The sequence below is a fragment of the Mesoplodon densirostris genome, chromosome 4, assembly GCF_025265405.1.
Source record: "Mesoplodon densirostris isolate mMesDen1 chromosome 4, mMesDen1 primary haplotype, whole genome shotgun sequence".
NCBI classification, from domain to species: domain Eukaryota; kingdom Metazoa; phylum Chordata; class Mammalia; order Artiodactyla; family Ziphiidae; genus Mesoplodon; species Mesoplodon densirostris.
In genome coordinates this window covers 183,979,712-183,996,157 of record NC_082664.1, presented here as the reverse complement: position 1 = coordinate 183,996,157, position 16,446 = coordinate 183,979,712, and the positions used below count along the sequence as shown (strand labels likewise).

Here is a 16,446-nt window from a genome sequence, read left to right as displayed (position 1 = left end):
TTAAGAAGAGACTGAAGGAGGGCTTCCCCGGTGGTGCAGTGGTTGAGAGTCCGCCTGCCGATGCAGGGGACATGGGTTCGGGCCCCGGTCCGGGAAGATCCCACATGCCGCAGAGCAGCTGGGTCCGTGAGCCATGGCCGCTGAGCCTGCGCGTCCGGAGCCTGTGCCCCGCAACGGGAGAGGCCACAACAGTGAGAGGCCCACGAACCACACACACAAAAAAAGAAGACACTGAAGGAATGCAGGGGCTAAAGCAAGCAAACAAGGAGGAGGCTGTCACAACAATCGAGGGCAAAGATGATGGAGGCCTGGATCTGACTGGCAGGAAGAGCAGCGATGAAAAGTGGTCCAGACGTGCTGGAATATATCGGGAGGGCTGAAAGGACTTCCCAGTGGACTGGAAATGGGATGTGAAAGAAAGAGAGGTATCAAAGGTAGACGCTATGGCTCTTGGCTGAATACCTGGAGAGATGGGATTGTCCATCAACTGAGAGGGGGAACCACAGGGCGGGAACAGACTGGGGACAAAGATCAGTCTACTTTCAGACACGTGAAGACTGAGATGCCTGCTACATCCAAACTGAGCCACTAGGCAGACTGATGAACGTCCAAATTTAAAGATCAGAAGAAAGGTCCGGAAGAGAAAGGGGCCTGAGGGTCACTGGCACACAAATGGGTTTTAAAGCCAGGGGCTGAAAGAAATCACTTCCAGGATGTGTGGAGGGAGAAAAGCATTCCCACACTTACAGGACTTGTTATAGGCCCTGAAATACACTTACCTATGGCTACAGACAGGACCTTGAAATAGACATGCCTGCTCTCTGCTGATTCCACCTCCCCTTGCAGGGTAAACTACGGCCCTGAGGAACGGTCTCTCACTTTCTACAGGACACTAGCACTTGACTCAATCTTCTTTTGGATCCCTACGTTCTCGAACACTTTCTATTTCCATATTGCTTTCCACACCCTTATTATCACAATTCCTTGATGTATTCCTAGGGCAATGTACTAGGAATAAGATCAAAACCCAATAACAGGGCTTCCCAGGTGGCCCAGCGGTTGAGAGTCCGCCTGCCAATGCAGGGGACACGGGTTCGTGCCCCGGTCTGGGAAGATCCCCCATGCCGCGGAGCGGCTGGGCCCGTGAGCCATGGCCGCTGAGCCTGCGCGTCCAGAGCCTGTGCTCCGCAACGAGAGAGGCCACAACAGTGAGAGGCCCGCGTACCGCAAAAAAACAAAACAAACAAACAAAAAAAACCCAGTAACATAGAGCACGTTTCATGTGATACTGTACAAAAGTCGACATTCTGACGGTATAGTCTGAAATGAAATATAAATTAAAACGGAATCTAATGTTTTAATACTTACATATTTTCTTACATAATTATTTTTAATTTATTCTGTGTGATTCTGATGACAGAGTGTAGACAGCTTTAGGTTAGATTGAGAAGTTAACATTCTGGTTAGACTTTTCTTGTTACTTCTGTAAAATGGTTTAGAAACGAGGAGTACTAAGACACAAATAAAAACCATCCCTCGGAGACCACTGCCAACGCCCTAAGACCTCCTTAAAGAGGTGGCACAGTCAATTTCAGGTTGGACTTCTGAAACAAGGGCTTTCATGTACGGTTGACCAAACACTGGCATCAAGAAGGCCTGCGACACATTTTACAATCTATGTGATTCCCAGGCCCGACCTGAAGCTAATGACGTGGACTCCTGAGGGCAGAGGCCCTACAGTCTGCATCTGAAGTAAGCGTCTCAGGTAACCCTGGTAATACCAGAGCCTGACAGCCCCTGTTCTAAAAGAAGTAAAAGGAAAATCCATGCAAGAAACACTGAAAATTAAGGCTCATAATCCACACATTCACTAAGAGAATTTCATTTTCTTCAGCCGGTCTAAAAATTAATCTTCTGGATAAAATAGGTATAAATTGCTCCAAACTCACAGGGAGGGAGAAGAGCCCTGTTCCTTGCGACCTGACCAGTGTCCTTCTCCCCTTCTCGCAATTCTTTCATCCATCCCTCCCCCTCAGACTATCACCCCTTCGCCTTTCCATTCCCAAATACCTACATGATCTGTGTTCACTGCCTCTCCCCCAGGAAACCATCCTCTCTGTAAATCTAGTTGTCAACTAGCTTCTACCTGATCGTTCTATGTCACGTTCATTTGATGCTGGCATAATGCAAAGAACTTAACACAGCATTTTGAACACGTTAGATGTCAGCTGATATTCAAAACACTCACAAAAGAGGCTTATCTCCTGATTTTCTGATCTGGAGCCTGAGGCTGCAATAAATGACTTGCTGCTCTAAGGATACAGAGCAAACCTCCCACTGAGGTCACCTAATGCAAGCTCAGGGCTTCTTTCAGCACATTATACCTCAGTCTAACAACAAAATTACATTCTTAAATAACACTGATAAGCTAACCTCTTGATTGCTAATCTTATGGACTTTCCTCCTGAATCATTTGCCAAACAGCTCCTGACCACCCAGCCACGTGCTAGAATTTCATGTCAGCCTGGCTTCCCTCACCTTGACGATCTCTGAGTCTTACTACTCAGACCCATTCTTCCAAAGATGCCTTAGACTCTATATTTTCTCTTGGTCTTTTCTTCCCCTGGACCCCCTTCGGCAGCTGTGGCTTTTCCAATGACCTCCCCAAAATGACAGAAGACAATTGACAAATATAAAATGACGAGTTTGTTAAAAATAAATACTTTCCATTTTTCTGGGTCGTGCATTTTTTAAACTATAAATTTATTCACCCAATAATCTTTCTTCACTTTCACAGTAATTGTCAAACTAACGAAAATACAGTAATTACGCATTTGGATGAAGAAAAGTTCAAGGCAAGTAATTCTCACTTGATTCCATATTCCAGTGTTAAAACAATATTTAAAATCTTAATACTTTTTTTCAGGATTCCCAACAAATAATTTTGGGAATTTCTTCATCCCAGTTAGAGGTTCTGTTTTCTACATGAAGTTCTTACTTATTTTTAATACATCCCCTTGAACAAAAATCATGCAATCAAATTGTGGCTCACCAGGAAGGCAAAGAGCCAGTGACTAAAATAATTTTTTAAAGTACTCAAAATTACTTTAAATTGCATTAAATACAGAAAACGAAACCTAGAGTTTAAAGAAGTTAACTGCATATGTTGGCAAAAAAAAACCTTTGGCTAATTTACTTTTTTCAAAAAATAAATTTATTTGTTTGTTTGTTTGTTTGTGGCTGTGTTGGGTCTTCGTTGCCATGTGCAGGCTTCTCATTGCGGTGGCTTCTCTTGTTGCCGAGCACGGGCTCTAGGCTCGTGGGCTTCAGTAGTTGCGGCTCACGGGCTCTAGAGCGCAGGCTCAGTAGTTGTGGTGCATGGACTTAGTTGCTCTATGGCATGTGGGATCTTCCCGTACCAGGGCTCGAACCCGTGTTCCCTGCATTGGCAGGTGGATTCCTAACCACTGCACCACCAGGGAAGTTCCCCAGTTTCTCATTTTTAAACTATGAATTTAATGTGTTATATAAACTATAACAAAAGAGAGCTAATGACAGAGAATTATCACCTCAAAGTTAGGTCTAATTACTTCAGTTGTTACATGCTTATTATGAGCTAAAGGGTGTGATTTATTCAGTAACAGACTGTGAAAACACAACTTTACATTATTTTATATACTTCATTCAATTTCTTTTTAAATTGAAATTAATTTACAGCAGGTCCAGTTAAAACTTTTGAGAAATCCCCATGCAGTACATGCCTAAATTCTCTGATTAACATTTGAAGATCTTCTTCGATCAGGAAGCATGGAACTTAAATGTTGCTGATGACTGTTTAAATGTCAGCTCACCAAAGCAACACACCAAAAACCACCACCTCTGGAAAACTATGACTGAGCAAAGAAATTGTTAGTAATGAATTACTGATCTCCTCAAGATGGCCAGTCTTTGAATTCTCTCTCTAAGAGAGTGAATTTGTCAAAACAGAAACATACTTCTTATTGGTAGATACACAGAACCCACCAAGGATTAGTCACTTTATGGTGACAGGTCCCAGGAGAGCTCTTTATCCATCTAGTCTGCGTACCATCCACCCTTACCTGCATCACCTGCATGATAAAGACCAAGACATACTTAGGTTACCAGCACAGAGTTATAACCATAGGCAAAAAGCATTAGTGTATAATCTAAACCAAACAATCTTAACCAGGGCTACAGGGAGCCTTAGAACACCCACAGATGAGCTTCGGGGGCTCAATTATCCTTCTGTAATAAGCAAAGTTATCTGTATATTGTTCTGGGTAAGAGTGTCCAATGTATTTATTAACATACCACAGTTGCCTTTAAACAAAAGAAGAAGATAAAAACTACCAAAAAGTATAAAGACAGAATGTGGTATAGAAGAAAAAACTAGTGTCTGAAGAAAAAGAGTCAAGTTTAGATCCTGGTCCTATTACTCAATAGCTGTGCTACTTTGGGTTAAGTTGCTTTAGTTCTTTGAACATCAGTTTCTTAGTCTGTAAAAACAGAAAAATGGTACCAACTGTGAGGATTAAATATAATCAGTATGTAAAGTATATAACACGGTGCCCAGCAACTATTGTATTATCAACCGCCCTTTGCTTTAAGAACAAAAAAACGTTTTAATCAGAATAAATGGGCCACAACGCATTTAAAGTCAACGGCTAGGCTGTGACATTTATTTTCCTTTTGAATATAGTTTCATATGGATACACTCTGTACTCATTTCCTATTGCTGCTGTCAACAAATGTCCACAAATATAGTGGCTTACTAGAACACAAATTTATTATCTGACAGGTCTGGAGGTATCGATAGGAAGACAAAAATGGGTATTACAGGCCCAAATCAAGGTGCCAGCAGGGCTGCACTCGTCCTGGAGGATCTAGGAAAGAATCCGGTCCTTGCCCGTCCCAGTTTCTAGACGCTTCTGGCATCCCTGGGCTCTTGGCCTCGTCACTCCCACCCTTGCTTTCACCATCACATCTCTTTCTGTACCTCTGACCCTCCTGCTTCCCTCTTTCCCATTAAAGAGAACCCTCGTGACTACCTTGGTGCCACCTGATGATCCAAGAGACTCTCCCCGTCTCAAGATCCTTAACTAATCATGAAAAGCTCCCTGTGTCTTTTAAGGTAACATATCCACAGGTTCTGAAGATTAGGACATGACATGACTGCGGGCTGGTGCGAGGCATCAGTTGGCCTACCCCAGACTTTGACATGATCCAGCACTGTATAAATTCTGGGGCTAAAACAAATGGTTACATCTACATTTTGAAATATCGGATACCTGATTAATTTCTCCTCGTCACTTTAAAATCAATCAGCTTTCTAAAAAAGCCATAAGCAATTATTTTTAGTTGCACTTTTAAATTTCAAATCAGCTCTAACTGGTGCACGTTATGCTGTCTTTTATAAATGTCAACAAGTCACATTTTAAACACGATTGCTATTTATAACCAAAAGAATGCCTGCCATTTTATTTGGCTCCATTTTAATTTTTCTAAATCATACGCTTTAGGTGTGAATGCTCCACTTATTTCAAAGTTGAGGACACAGAGGAAGTACATTTTAAAGAGAGGAATCAATGGTATGTGCCCATCAGATTTGGCTTTATCATGATATCTACTCATAGCTGAGCATAAAATGTAGACCAGAACTCACCAGCGGTTCTCTGTTTTTGACCAGACGGATGATTTTCACCGAGTCTTCCTCATCATCAATATCGTCAGGCATAGGAGGCAACACGGGATCATAGTTCTTCAGAGCCACAGTATCGTGTACAGAGAGCAAAGCCTACCAAAGTCCAAGGTGAAAAGTGTTACAGCAGTTGGACGTGTTTAGCGTTTTATATTTGACTACAGTATAAGGAAAATCAAACTGATGTTCCAATTCTGCCCCAGCAACGGTAAGAAGGCAACTACTTGGGAAGGAGCCTCTTGCAAACAGGGCGAGGGGAAGCTGTAGAACAGAGGCGACCCTACTCAGCCACAGGGTGCGGCAAGCATCAGCGTAAAGCACCTGCTAACCTGAGCGCCCTCCGGTTCATCCGTATAGAAGTGGCAGCTGGGGGGGGGGGTCGGTGAGGGAGTGTTACTTTTGAAAGGAGGGAGAAAAATGAGGCTACAGATAGACTGCCAACGGGCTGGCAGGTGTCAGGCAATGACGCATGTCATGTTTTTTTTTCCTTCTGTTAGCAGAAAGCACAAAAAGAACTGCTCAATACGACTGACTAGCTTTCACTCTTCTGTGATTTTTCTCACTTTTTAATTTTTGATGTAATAGCCGACTATGTGTATAAAAGAATAAAATAAAAGTATTTCTAGTCATGATGGTTGTGGTGGTGAAACTCCACAAAATGGTCATATTGTCATTGGAGGCCAAAGATGAGAAAAACGTGACATGTCACTATACTGGGGGTGACAGGGTCTAGACCTTTAACTAATTTGTTCCCTAATCAGCAGCACCATGATCCACCAATTACTCCAGCCAGAGCCTAGGAATCATCCTTGAAACCCCCCTTACCTACACTCCCAACATCCAACCCCCACCCTGTGAAATCTGCTTCCACAATGTAAGATAACATTTGTTATCTTCTCTCCAGTCCAGAGCAGATGGTGGCCAACTGTGCCACCTGTTTTCGTAAGTGAAGCTTTCCTGGAACACAGCCATGCCTGTTCACTGATGTGTGCTTTATGGCGCCTGCCATGCTACAATGAGAAACTGAGTAGAAGCAACAGGCATTTTTCCATAAAAAAGTTGGCAGACCCTTGGTCTAGACCATTGATCATCATCTTTTACCTGGAGCATTTTTACCTGGAGCCTTTCAATGGTCCACCTGCATTCACCTTTGGCTCATTTTCAAATTCCTGATTCACAGTGTGTCCAGAGTAACTACTTTGAAACTGAGAGTAAGTCACGTCAGTGGTCTACTGAGAACTCTCCTACCCACCCACTGGTTTGGGATTAAGAGCAAGTCCTGGTCTTGTATTTGCCCTCCAACTCTGCCTCATACCCACTGTCCTCACTCAGTTTAAATACCTGGCTTCATGCTCACAGAGGCGTGGCCAAAACATCCAATATAAATGTAGACCCCGGGGTTACATGATCTCATAGCACCATCTTCTTTGCCCTCATACATGCTCATAATTTTTAACCATGTTTCCATTTTTATGTACACATATTTAATATCTGCTATCTACTGAAACAGAAGCTCCAAGATGGCGAAGAAATGGTGTCTAAACTAAGCTTTCTTATGGACTATAACATATATATGGAAAAGCACATAATTCATAAGCATACTGCATGAAGAATCTTCAAAAATGAGTATGTCCCTGTAAATATCACCCAAACAAGAAACACAACATTAACTGAGCCCCAGGGGCCCCTAAATATGCTCCTTCCTAGTCACCGTGGCCTCTATTCCGCTGAAGGTGGTAGTTTTGCCTCTATTTAAATACCACATAATGGGATCTTCCTTTTTTCCCTGACATTAATTTAGTGAGGTTCATCCATCCTGTTACTGGTAGCCATTCCTTTTTCATGGTTGTATAGTACTCCAACATGTACATATTTCACAGTTCCCTTATCCATTATGCCTTTGAGGGGCATTTAGGCTGTTTTCAGCTCTTGGCTATCATAAACAGTGCTGCTGTAAATATTTCATATCAGTTGATGCATAGACACACAAATTTGGGTTAAGTATATTTAAGGGTGGAAGTCTAGGTCATTCAACACAGGCAGACGACACAAAGTGGTCATTCCAGCTACTCTCCCACCAACAGCTTATGTGAGTTCTAGCTGCATCACGGGATCCAACAGTTTACAGTAGTAGTTTAAATTTGGCCATTCTGAGTATACAGTGTTATCTTCTTGTGGTTGAAATTTCATCTTTCTTATAACTCATGATATCTTTCTTCTTTGCTGTTCAAATGAAAGTATTTCTTTTTATAAACGTTTTCTCCAGCCAGTATATCTCCAATTGCACTTAAGAAACAGAGTTTTTAAAAAAAATCTGTATTTCATCTTATGCCAAGTTAAAAGAATATCCAGTAGCTTCCACTTCCTGTTTTAGACTGTTATTACCATTACTTTATATTCTCTTGGTATAAAAATATGCTTTAAAAAACCCCAAACTAACACATAAGCAACACAGCTACCAGCATATCCTTATACACATAAACACGACCGATGCTCACAAGTCAGGCAAGACAGGAATGGCATCTTGGATGCTTGATTCATGGATGGCGGCAAGCAGTGCAAGAAAGTTTCTGGAAGACCGTCAGTCCCGGTTTTCAGCACAGGACAACCTCTCATTTCACGGTGCACGTTTCACAATATTACAAAACCACCACCTTGTTTACTTGATTAAAACCAGGGGAAAGGGACAATGTTCTTGGGAAGCAACAGGGCACAGAAGCACCCTGGGGGCACCACACGGCCAGTGGGCCCAGCCCCGCAGTCTAACCACAGGCCTGGGACCCGCTGCCAGATGCTGACCTATGCACACGCAGCGAGGGTTTCCATGGACTTCAGGAGTGCATGTCCCCGGCGTGGATGATACACTCTAACGATGATCAAGTGGGGGAAGTGAGCTCCTCTGAATCATGCATGGGATCGGTTCCAGACTCAGTGGAACGGCCATCCTCTCCAGGGCCTGGACTTCAGGTGACCAGCTGAACAGCGGAGGGTCTTCCTCTCTTGTTGGTGCAGTTTCTCAGCCTCCTGCTGCTCCTTCTGCTGTTCTAACTTCTTTAATGTAAATGTCAATTGTTTGCTGCCAACCGTGGTGTCCGATACACCCAATGTCCCATTTTTCGGTTCGAGTTTCAACCGGTCTTCAAGGGTTTTATTCATCATGATACCTTCTTTTGTGAAATGCCTGTTCAAGATCCTTGCACATTTTTCCATTCCATCTGTCTTTTTCTTCTTGATTTGTAAGAGTTCTTTATAACACACTGGATCCAAGCCTTTGTCGGTTACAGATGCCACAAATGCATTCTCCCATTTGGTAGCTTGCCCTTTCACTTTCTTATTAGTGTTCTTTGATCAAAAGAGGATCCCAATGAATGAACCCAGTAATATTTTTTTCCTCTATTGTTGGTGCTTTTTTTGGTATCCAACAAAAGTTTCAAAGGGAAAGTATGAAGAGCCTCATCAAGATGATAAAATATTATCTGAAGACATAATAGCTGCAAATTTTTGACAATTGATGAGAAACACAGTCTGACGATTCAGGAACTCCAATGTATCCTTTAGGAAGCAGGAACAATAAAAATTAACCCACGCTTACATACATCATAGTGAAATGACAGAATGCCAGAGACAGAAAGTAGTTCTTAAAAATATCAGAGAGGAAAACACAGATCATCAGGAAGGAAAGAAAAAAAAAGTAATTGAGAACTGACTGATCAAGCAGCAAGATCACTAGAAGATAGTTAAAACACCTTGAAAGTGCTTAGAAAAAAAATAACAGTCAGCCCAGAACTGTGTATCCAGCAAAAGTACAGTTCAAGAATGAGGATGAGAACCAAGGTGAAGTTAACAGGGACCCACTGGAGAAAACTTAAAAAAAAAAAAAAAAAGATAATGAAGCAATGGTTTTTGAAGACACTGGACATGAGACAAAGAAGGACAGAGATGACTGAGAGACAGGAAACAACTGCGAACCCTGAGACTGCCCCAGCTTCCTGTCTAGAGCGAATGTCCCGCTATGTCAGGGGGAGAAGGAACCCAGGACAACAGAGCTGGGAACCTAGGGAGATCAAGGGGCGAATGTTCTCAGGGAAGGGATGAGAATGGAGAGAGCTGCACAGACACAGAGCTCCTTGAGTCCTTAGCCAAGGCTCGCATACGGAACAACTGCCAGGAAGGATTAGAGCGGTAGTGCGGAACTGAGGGCAATTTTACTCCCCGGGACCCATATGGCTGGGGACGTTTTTGGTTTGTAACAATTCAAGGGATGCTACTGCTGTCTAGTGCAGAGAGGCAAGAGATGCTCCGAGGCATCTGATACCACAGTGGACAATCCCCTCCCCACCGCCAAGTAAGTATCCAGTCCTCAAAGTTAAATAGTTCCAAGGTTGAGAAACCCTGCATTACAGGAAACAATCCCCGAGGCTTGCACAGGGCAGGAATAGATCCTGTTCCCACCAGTTACAAGGAAAAGCCTCACAATTCACAGGGCATTGAGGAGAGTGAACAGAGGGGTACTGTCTTAATAGCAGGAAATAATTAGCCCAAGATTAAATGCTGCTAAGATCTCACTTAACAAAGCTTAAAAGCAAGCCTCCAAATAACTTAATTGTGTAATTTAAACTCAAGAATATTATCTATAAATATACAAAAATATCCAGCATCAAAAAAAGGAAAGTCACAATGACTGACAATCAAAAATTACTAGGCATGTAAAAAATCAGGAACTACTATGCATAGTGATGAAAAATATAAAGCTATAAAACTAAACCCTGAAAAATTAGATGATAGAATTATATAGAACCAAATCCTGAAATTACACAAAGAGCACAGAAAAGGAAATTAACAGTTACTACTAATTCCAAATGTTCAAAAAGCTAGAAGAAGGGCTGAACAGGAGACGTGGAATATATAAAAAAGATTCAAACCAAGCTTCTACAGATAAAAGGTGAAAATACATTTCATTCATACACTGAATAAGATTAACACTCGTAGGCAAAGCAATAAAACTATTGAAACACATGAAACACAAAGAGGAAATATAATGAAAAATTATGAACAGACATTTATTGAGCTGTGGGACTTCAATGGTCTATTTATATGCACCTAACTGGCATCTCCAAAGACAGGAGAGGTGTTAAAAAAAATTCTGAAGAAATATGGCAGAAAATATTCCAAATTTGATGGAAACAAAAAAGCCCATATGTTTAAGAAGCTCAATGTATCCAAGCACAATAAACAGAAAAGACATAACACCAAACTGCTTAAAACCAGTGAAAAGGGGACTATCTTAAAATCAGCCAAAAAAAAAAAAAAAAAAAAAAAAAAAAAGGCACACCACACTACATACAAAAGAAAAAAGATGAAAATGACTCCACACTTCCATTTAGAAACAATGTGAGCCACAAGACAATGGAGCAACGTCTTTAAAATACCCAAAGAAAACTACTGTCAGCCTAAAATTCTATACCCAGCAAAAATACCTTTTAAAAAGAAGGAATACTGAAGACTTTTTAAAGACATACAAAAGCTGAAGGAATTAATCACCAGCAGACTTGCATTACCAAAAATGTTATAAGAAGTTCTTTCAGACAAGAGGAATGACTGCAGATGGGAACACAGACCTATAAAGAGGAACAAAGAGCACCAGAAATGGCTGTTATCTGTATATCTAGGGTAACTATCTTGCAGACGATAAGAATAACAGGGAATGCTAATGAATATGTTTCATCATAAAGTGAATATTATAGTTGATAGGCATTGTTAAAACACCAGCTATTATTTTTCCTCCTTAGCTCTGTACTTTCATATCTGGATTCCAAAAAAAAAACTTTAATTTACAGATATCAAGTTCATTATTTTTAACAGCTTTGCTTTATAAATAGTTTTGGTTAGCAACATTTTAATTTTGGACAACTACAAGTAACTCCGTATTCCATTTTCCTGTTTTAACTGCAGCGACTTTATTCTTCACTATACAGACATTCTTTTCAGGAGGCAGTACCTAAATGAAAATTGTGTTTCCATATGCCACCGATCACAGCTGATGGGTTTACCTGTCGCTTAGAGGAATCTGCAGGAAATTGGACACTGGGCTTTGTAACTCATCGGGCTCCCAAGCTCTCCCTGCCTTAGACCCCCTGGAGTCAATTCTATGCTCTAAATATCTGTCAGACCCTTAGAATTAAGTGTCTGACTCATAAGGATGAGTAACGCTGATTTATTCTTCCAGAAGGAAGCTTAACTTTGCCATTTATTATGCTTTAATGAAATCTCATCCATTCCGCATGCCCGGGCAGTGAGTAATTTCTGGTAAGTGAATGTTTTGGAAAGCAGAAAAATTACAACACATCTTTCTATTTTATTGCCTTTTAAAAAATCTACCAAATTCTCCCTGACTTCCTAAATTATAATACCATGTTCTAGAGATGATGTCACCTCACTTTCATCAAAAATGAGCCACTGAATGACAACTCAGAGGGAATGATTTGCCTTTAATGTGGCAGTGTGATGCCTAGGAGTGTTTTTTATTTATTGATGACTCTCTTTGCTTTCCCTGGAAACAAAGTCTCTGTAAAGACCAACGTCCCTTCCGCAGTGCCCCCTAAATGGCCCGTGCTCCTCCTCCACTGCAGCAAGCTGTAGAGTCTGTAACATCTACGCAGGCCTCTAGTGACTCTATCATTACCTTTTCCTCACCATGTGATTTCTTTTATACTTTGTTATTTTTCCTGGACTGTAAGATTTGGACAATAAGACTGGATTTTGTAGACACTGTTGAGTCATAATAATTATTTTTTTTGTATATGGCGACTGACCAATTCTAAGTTTTAAAGACTGGGTGTATTCCAATACAGTAAGTAGTGCATCCTATTACCCTACTTATAATGGAAAAAAATGTATATGTAATAGTTCTGTACACAAAAAGGAATGAAAGGTAATGCAGCCAATTAAGAGTAGTTATCCGTAAAGATATATGAACACACAATTCACAGAAGAAATAAAAAGCCATTAAGCATATGAAACGATGCTCATCTTCACTAATAAAGCAACAAGGATAGGGACTTCTATTTTAAAATTTAGATTCAAAACACAGTTATGTATTATCCAAAATTCTTTTCTGTTTAATTTCAAAAGTTTTTATCAAGTCACTTTGTAAAAGGTAAAAATTAAAGCCAGAGTAATAAGCCATCCCATCTTATTAAAGACAATATCATAAATCAGTTATAAAGATAAGTTACTCCTTCCAACCTCATGTATGGATTGTTTTTTTTAACTTTTCATGTGTGTGTGTGTCCATCTGCCCCTGAGGCTGTAAATGCTTTTTTACCCTATCCCATGATTATGGTTCAATTTTTACACTTCCATCTTTAATCTACTTGGAATTCATTCTAGTAGAGGTCTTTCTTATTTTTCCCCAAATAATTAACCAGCTGTCCCAACACCTCATACTGAATTTACATCCAATTCCACCCATCCCCCACTTCCTTGTCTCCATCCTCACATCCTTCGTTAGGACCACAGTCATGCTGCACCCAGATTATTTCTACAGGCTCCCAGCTGGCCTTCCCACCTGGGGAACTGCTGTGCATACTACACACACAGTGATGGCATCGCTTGCTTATTTAAATCCTTCCAATGACTTTCCCCTGCTCTTAGGATGGAATTCAAACTGTTTCATATGCTCGCAATTAGAGTGGCCATATAATTTATCATCTAAATAAGGAAACCACTGAAATTAAAAGGGAGACTATTAATATTAACAACACTGGAACTACAGGCGAACACCAGGCTGGCCTGGGTAACCAGGAGGTCGGCCCCGACTCAACAGCTCTACTGTCCAGCTCCTGCCCCCCACTTCTTTCACACGCTGTTGCTCAGCCACATGAAGTCTACTTTACGCCCTCAAACGTGACAAGTTATTTGCTTTGTAGGACTTCATACCGGAAACCTTCATTTCTCACCTCCCCCGCCGGCTCATCCCTCACTCCTCTGCCGCTCTGGTCACTTCACACCAGCCTTCAGGCGTCACCTGGCACAGACCATGTCCTCTGCAGTCCTCTTCAACCCGCCCGCACCCACCCTCAGCACCGGCTCCACTCCTATGTGCTCCACACTATTTCTGGGTGTTCCCTCTCTTTATCTCCTACTTCTATCACCTTTATTAATCTTCATGTATCTTCATACATCTTCCACAAGTTCTAGCTATAGGGACTGGCAGAGTAGATGCTGAATTTATGTAGGAATGAATGAATGAAGATCCAACTCTGGTGACATTTACAAATTACCAAACAAAGTTTTAATGCTTTTCAAAACGAGTTGTCTATAGAAAGCACGTATTATCATTTCATAGTTGGCTACACACTTGGTTGTATATACCTATGTGTGTTTTTAAAAAATCATTATTACTTTGGAGGTACATTTCAGGTTTCCTTTCAGTATTGTGAATTAAATATTTTAAATGGAAGAGCAATCTTCAAAAAGTAAATAATTAGTTCCCTTATCCACTAAAATTTAAGGGCAATATTCAAGTTAACACCTTGGAATTACATTTTTCATATTTTAACTGTCAGTTCAACGAACAATTCATGTATACATGTTATATTCTACTGTACCTTGCTTCTGCTCTTAAAAAAAAGAAAAAAAGCAAATATTTTCATTTATTCCCAAGACAAAAAGGAGTATTTGATCAAATTCTGAAATAGCTTAAAACTTATTTGGGGACTGCACTTCTTAAAGTAATTACCTTCAAAAGTGAGATTCAAAGTGATGGTTGTTAACATAAATGATTTCAAGGAAAGCAATGTTCAATGTTAGGTCAAACTGGGAAGAAAAGTATTTTGTTCCCAAGACTGGTGAACTAGAAATTGCCATTGTCGACTGTACCGTCAAGTGTCTGCAATGTCACCCACTTTCTACATGTTATTTCCTGAACATACACATTTCATGCTGACTTCTCACCATTCCTTAGTCACACTGCTACGTAAATGTGAAAACAGACAAAATTGTTCGTCTGAGGTATTTTTGCCATAACGAAGTTTAAGTACTCAATTAAAAGCTGCATCCTATGGTGCTGCATGATGCCACTGTAAAGGGAAGAAAACCCACATTTCTCTTCCTTCTGGAGGAGTCTCTCCTTCCTTGCTGGGTTTCTCTTCCTGTGTGCTTCCTTTACTGCTCACACAAAACAAAATTCTGATCACCAAACGCGTGAGGGGTTTTCTCAACACCAAGCAATTCTCTGTGACACCACCTGGGCATCCTACAGTTCAACCCAGTTCTGAGGTCATCTTCCCAGAGAGAGCGTCAGCTCCCACAGGTTGAGGGCTCAATCCTTTAAGATTGTCCCGCCCCCCCAGCCACACTTCAGACACCAGTCACCACTCCAGGCTGCCACCTGTGCTTCTGACCAACCAGCTGCAGATGTGAGGTTCCAACAACCCCCTGCTTGGGTTCAATTAATTTGCTAGAGCAGGTTACAGGATGCAGGGAAACACATGTACCGGTTTATTAAAGGTTATGATAAAGGACATAGATGAACAGTCAGATGAAGAGATACACACGGGGTGAGGTCTGGAGGGTAGGAGCGTCTGTCCCCATGGAGGTGGGTGCATCACCCTCCTGGTACATGGATGTGTTCCCGAGCCTAGAAGCTCTCTGAACGCCACACTTCGGGGATTTTAGGGAGGCTTCCTCAAGTGGGCATAATCAATTCTGAACTCCATTTCCAGCCCCTCTCCCCTCTCTGGAGGATGGTGGCAGGGGTGGGGTGAGGCTGAAAATTCCAAGCTTCTAATCCTGGCGTGGTCTTGCCAGGGGCACACCCAGAGTCACCTCATGAGGACAAAGGGTGCTCCCGGTGCTCTTAGCACTTAAAAATTTACAAGGGCTGGAGGGGACCTGTGTCAGGGACAGGGTCAAAGACAAAGAAATACAAGTGCAATAGATGGTCCCAGTGTTCTTATCACTTAGGAGATTAACTAGGGTTTTATGAGCTTTGCCAGGAACCTGGGCAGACAGCAAAATGTACATATCTTCTCTTATCTCATAACCACCTAAGATCACACCCCCTCCTCCCGCCACATACCAGTTTCCATCCAGTATAAACACTGTTGAACAGAATACCAAAATCAGATTTTTTGTTTCTGGGGAGTCAGAAACATTCCTGTTTAATTTGTAAAATTCAAACCAAGGTAACGCTGTCAAAAAGGAGCTTACCAAGCGCCTCATGGGTACCCTTTTGCCATGCTCTGATTAACAGCAACTTCCCAAGTGCAGTATAAGGAAAGTGAAGAAATTTTCAGAGCATTCACAAATCTCCTCCAAGCTGCTCACTTCCTGTGCACTCCGTCTTCAGCATCAAGCGACCTTTCTGCACTAACCAGATCCTTATTCTTCTAGAACTAAAGTATAATCAATTTCCTCTGCACCAGTCAATTCCTCTCATATTACTAATCATAGTTCATTTACCCTTTACAGAAATACATTCATGTACTTTATATTTACTTACATGGTTTAGAAATCATGGTCCAAACATGTCCTCTCTTTATCTTTTATTTAATACTTTTTTGAATATCAGTTTAAGACCATACATAGCATAGTTCCAAAGGAGATTTTTCAAAGAAGGTAGAAATAAATCATCAGTTTTTGCATCTAGATGGACATTTTCATTCAACAGTCTATATATGCCTAACATAAATCATGACATAACTGATCATTTTGATTACATAATT

At 41.2% G+C, this 16,446-nt stretch overlaps 1 protein-coding gene across 2 annotated transcripts in view; it reads right to left on the bottom strand.

Annotated features, from left to right (window-relative positions):
• MPP7 (MAGUK p55 scaffold protein 7) overlaps positions 1-16,446 on the bottom strand; it is a 267,458-nt gene that overhangs the window by 90,684 nt on the left and 160,328 nt on the right. For both annotated transcript variants that reach the window (XM_060095513.1, XM_060095514.1), the window contains one exon: positions 5,684-5,815. In XM_060095513.1, coding sequence (XP_059951496.1) covers positions 5,684-5,815 — 132 coding nt within the window. The remainder of the gene's footprint in view (positions 1-5,683; positions 5,816-16,446) is intronic.